General features: G+C 37.4%; 1 protein-coding gene across 1 annotated transcript in view; it reads left to right on the top strand.

The window, feature by feature from the left end:
* LOC137639230 (uncharacterized) overlaps positions 1 to 5,000 on the top strand; it is a 6,191-nt gene that overhangs the window by 372 nt on the left and 819 nt on the right. Inside the window, exons 2-5 of the mRNA XM_068371525.1 lie at positions 237 to 395; positions 535 to 846; positions 942 to 1,127; positions 2,796 to 5,000. The exon at positions 2,796 to 5,000 is cut by the window's right edge and continues 819 nt beyond it. Coding sequence (XP_068227626.1) covers positions 237 to 395; positions 535 to 846; positions 942 to 1,127; positions 2,796 to 3,593 — 1,455 coding nt within the window. The 3' untranslated portion in view covers positions 3,594 to 5,000. The remainder of the gene's footprint in view (positions 1 to 236; positions 396 to 534; positions 847 to 941; positions 1,128 to 2,795) is intronic.

Below are 5,000 nucleotides of genomic sequence, written 5' to 3'. Positions count from 1 at the left end.
TTATTACTACTTGCTAAGCTACAAATCTAGTTGGTAAAGCAGGTTGCTATAAGCCTAAGGGCTCTATTAAAGGAAAAATAGCCCAGTGGGGAAAGAAAACAAGGAAATACATAAACTACAAGTGACGTGATAAGGTATTTTAAGAACAGTAACAATAACCAAGATCTACATTTACTATAAGAGAAATATATTGAATCTCAAAATATAATCTACTAAAGATAAGGAATTGATTACAGGGCAAAAGAAGATCCAAAGTATCTTATGAAGGCGACGTGAAAACCTTAAGTGAGAAGTGTAGTTTTCACCCTTACCACCAGGGGATCAACAAAGCCAAGAGTAAGCGCGGGGAACTTGCCGAGATTAAATTCAAATGTTTCCCTCACGTACAAAGACATGTGAGTATTTTTAGCCATGGTATAGCTTAAGAAATGGTTTGCTAAACATAAATTAATTAATTCTAAAGTTAATAATCAAATAAATCATCCAGGAAGTTAGTATTTTTCCTCTGAAAAAAACTTTTGATTTACTTTACAGACGAGTGCTTTTGCTGCACTTTTTAGTGAGGATACTACGGAGATTGAGCAATTTCTGCATGAGGGAAAAGGCGGGACACGACGAAATGATTGTAATTCCACTCTTCTGCAGTTAGCAGCTAGCTATAACCGTAAAGATGTTGTTAAGCTGTTGCACAATGCTGTTAATCCAAATGCTGTCGATCGCTATGGCCAGACGGCAGCGCACATAGTGGCCCGTATAGGAAACACAGATATGCTCGAGCTTCTGCTGTCATTTGACAACTTTTTTGCAGAAAAGAAGGATATGCGTGGCAACACCTATAAAGACATTGTAAGTAAAGCATTGTTGCTTTGGAACTGATGTAATGAAATTTTCATATCGGGAATATGTTTTTCCATATTAATAATAAGCTTATCTCTTTCTAGCTGGCCGCCCCATTATTCAATGCCGTGTATTTGTCTGATCATAATCACATTGATAAACTGTTAGAGATAGGAGCAGATCCGGATAGTTCAGCACAGGCAGTCATGGAAGACGAACTCAAATTTAGTACGCCAAGAGAGTTAGCCATTGCACTGAACAAGACATCAATAATTGACAAGTTTTCAAAGGTAAGAATCTTCCGTTTATTTATTCTTTTAGGGGTCTGCATTGAGCCCTTACCTATTTGATCTGGTCATGGATGTAGTAACACAAGGTCAGTCTCCTTGGTGTATGCTTTTTGCTGATGATGTTATACTGTGTAGCACTGGGCGAGGGGTAGTAGAAGAGAAACTGGAGGAGTGGAGAAGAGAAACGGAAAATAGAGGTTTGAAAATCAGCAGTAAATAGACAGAGTATTTGAGATTGAAAATGGAGAGAATGGGGAAGTTATTTTACAAGGAGAGAGATCGGAAAGAATTGAAATATTTCAAGTATAGGAGGAGGATGGTGGTCTGGGGGCAGAAATAAACCACAGAATGCAAGCAGGATGGAAGAATTGGAAGAAATTGTGTGGAGTACTATGCGACAGGAAAATATGGGTTAAGTTGAAAAGTAAAGTACACAGGACAGTTGTGAGACCGGCAATGATGTATGGAGCGGAGACGTGGGCATTAAAGAAGACAGAAGAGAAGAAACTGGATGTGGCAGAGATGAGAATGTTCAGATGGATGTGTGGGGTGACAAGATGATTAAGATACGGAATGAGGTAATTATGGGTACCACAGGAGTTAGAGAACTATCAGATAAGATCAAAGGAAGTAGACCGAGGTGGTATGGTTATGTAATGAGAAGAGATGAACAGTATATTGAGAGGAGAATGATGGAAAAGGAGGTACAGGGAACGAGGAGAGGGAGACCAAAGCGAAGGTGGATGGACTATATCAAGGATGACCTTCGATCAAAGGGATTAACCGGTGATGAAATGTGGGACAGAGGTAGATGGAGAAAGCTGGCCATAAACATCGACCCCACATAAAAGTGGGAAAAGATACAAAGAAAAAGTGTATTGTCACTTGTATGTGAATTCCACCCGCATGGACATTATTCTCCCACAGTCTTAACATGGTTGAAAAAAGTAAAATTCACATTATTCAGATCTTGTATATTTTCATACCAAATACTTTCCAGGTTAATACTGTAAAGTAACAAACAACTAAGCAAGTAAAACGCTCAGGAAAAATAATGTTTTGAATATACTTCCCTATGATATATGATTGAAATTTCAAACTTACACCATTTTTTTTTTATGTCGAACAGGCTGACACAAGTCTTTTTACAGTTCACATATGAAAGATGTTTTAATGTTTTTACTGATCTTAGAATATTTCAAGAACTTCTCTTATAGTTTTTTATTTCCTTTCTTTATTGGGCTATTTTTCCCTGTTGGGGCCTTTGGCTTTATAGCATCCTGCTTTTCCAACTAGCTAGTATTAATAATAATAATAATAATAATATCGTGGTAGGAGACCCTCTTTTAGGCAGGTTGAGTTAAAAGTAATGGCTGCATCGGCAGAGTTTATTTTCTTATCCAATTTTTCTATTTTCCGGATAATTCTCTTCTCTAGAGCGCTGCAATCAGCCAGCAGACTTGAAAAATTCATCAGTCAGGTGAATGACAAAATCGGGAAGACTTTTCAAGTATAGTCTCACAAAATACAAGTAAAACTTTTGGTACAAAATAATAAAAACTACGACGCGTTTCGAGGATAATAAACTCTGCCGATGCAGCCATTACTTTTAACTCCATAATAATAATAATAATATAGTGCTGACCATATCCATCTCTGATTCTACAGCACACGGAGCAAGGACCTCGTATTAGCTCTTCAGTCGGAGGCTGCACACAGAAACAGCAATACAAGACCACAACCAAAGGCTTTGTATCCATCTTCTCCTATGACTCATTCAATGGACGACCGGATCTATCCAACCGAGGATCTGAAAGCGACGCCAACAATTTGTCTGATGTTTTCAGTAACATTGGTTACAATGGAGACATTTATTCGTCTCTGTCTGCAGAGGAGACGCTGAGAGCTTTGGTAGACATCCGACAGATGGAGATGCTGGATGATTTCGAGTCTGTTATATTCTACTTCACAGGATATGATGTCAGTATAGATGGATCAGAGGCGACATTCCTTACTTCCGACATGAAAACATTAAAAATCAGCGATGTTTTAGATGTATTCAGTGAATTTCTATGTCCGTATTACTTGGAAAACAAGCCTAAAATATTCATCTTTGATCTGTGTAGGTGGCCGGAAGAGAAGTTAGATCCAAGGGAGCTTTTCCATTGCAAGTATGAAAGTGATAATAATACAGTACCTTTTGCATTGAGAAGCCAAAGAAAAAAGGTCGAAACAGTCTGCATTTATTCAAGCATTCCAAAGAAATCTCTCAAGCAAGATTTCACTAGAGATGGCTCAATATATAACAAAATTTTGTGTAGAATCCTGACAGAAAATGGTCAGCCTGTAACAGTACCAGAAGTCTTTGATAAAGCGAAAAGTGAGATGGACAAAAGTGGTATAGAAAATGAGTCGTATTTGTTGAACTACAATTATCAAGGAAATTTCTACTTAAATGACCAGTAAGATCTATTTTATTGTGTAGACTTCCTAATGTGTTAAATGATTCTTCCGTAGTAGCCTCCTGGCTAGTACAGTGCTTGGCAGCAGATCGATCCTAGCCCATGACCGTGAGTTGAAGCTGTTTACTGGAGAGGCCACTGCTGTGGTTGGGCACCAGCGTGGGGATTTGGGCTTGCCAGGCTGACGTTCGGGTGAGCATCTATTCTGAGGAAACTGGAATTGAAACTAGACACCTTTAATCTTTAAAGTAGTATTAATGTGTAATAGATTCTGTAAACTTTCTGTATAAAACTATGTTACATAAGGTCTTCAACTAAAAAAAACAAAGATAAATAAATATTGTAATAAAACAATATTATTACATTCAATGTAATAAGTCAAGCAACATTTTGTAATAGCCTGATATCTATTTCATATGTAACCTGACTATTTGTTGACTTTTCTTCCTGGAAATTATAGTAATGATATTCAGGTTAGGCCGGGGGTGCCATTCGTACGATAATCATCGTACATGCACATTATTTTAGGTCCAGTACGATGTACGATACATACCTTAGGTATATACAAATGCGTGTGTGTGTTTGATTAAACAATTATGCTAAAATACCTTGAAATAAGTTAGATATGTTACTCCTTAATAACCATGTTGAAAGTGTGTACGATAATTTTGGTTTTAAAAAAACGATAATTTTAAGGTGCATGTATGATAATCCAGTGGAAATGCTCTGGTAAACCTGGGTTAGGCCTACCCTAAGCCAAAACTCAACAAAATTGAACTTACAAACAATTTGAGTTACAAACAGCTTCTTGGAACCAATTAAGTTTCTAAGTTTGCGTATCTTTGGTGCTTTATAAAATAAACTGTTTATTTTATGGGCTTTAATTCTATATGTTAAGTAACGTAGCATATAGATTTGTACTCTTTATTGCGAACTGCTGTGTCACCTTCTCTATCTTAAGAATGTGTTTGTTTACTTCTGTGTAAAAATTGTAATCGAGCTTTGTAAATAAAAATAATTATTATCAATCTGGTAGACGAGAATGACCATGAATGGGAGGTAAATCAGTTTTTGTTTGCGGATGATACTGTACTGGTTGCAGACACAGAAGAGAAGCTTGGCCGATTAGTGACAGAATTTGGAAGAGCGTGTGAGAGAAGGAAGTTGAGAGTTAATGTGGGTAAGAGTAAGGTTATGAGATGTACGAGAAGGGAAGGTGGTGCAAGGTTGAATGTTATGTTGAATGGAGAGTTACTTGAGGAAGTGGATCAGTTTAAGTACTTGGGGTCTGTTGTTGCAGCAAATGGTGGAGTGGAAGCAAATGTACGTCAGAGAGTGAATGAAGGTTGCAAAGTGTTGGGGGCAGTTAAGGGAGTAGTAAAAAATAGAGGGTTGGGCATGAATGTAAAGA

This window comes from Palaemon carinicauda, chromosome 4, assembly GCF_036898095.1.
Source record: "Palaemon carinicauda isolate YSFRI2023 chromosome 4, ASM3689809v2, whole genome shotgun sequence".
NCBI lineage: Eukaryota > Metazoa > Arthropoda > Malacostraca > Decapoda > Palaemonidae > Palaemon > Palaemon carinicauda.
The sequence above is the reverse complement of the archived record's forward strand: the minus strand, read 5'-3'. Positions and strand labels throughout refer to the sequence as shown.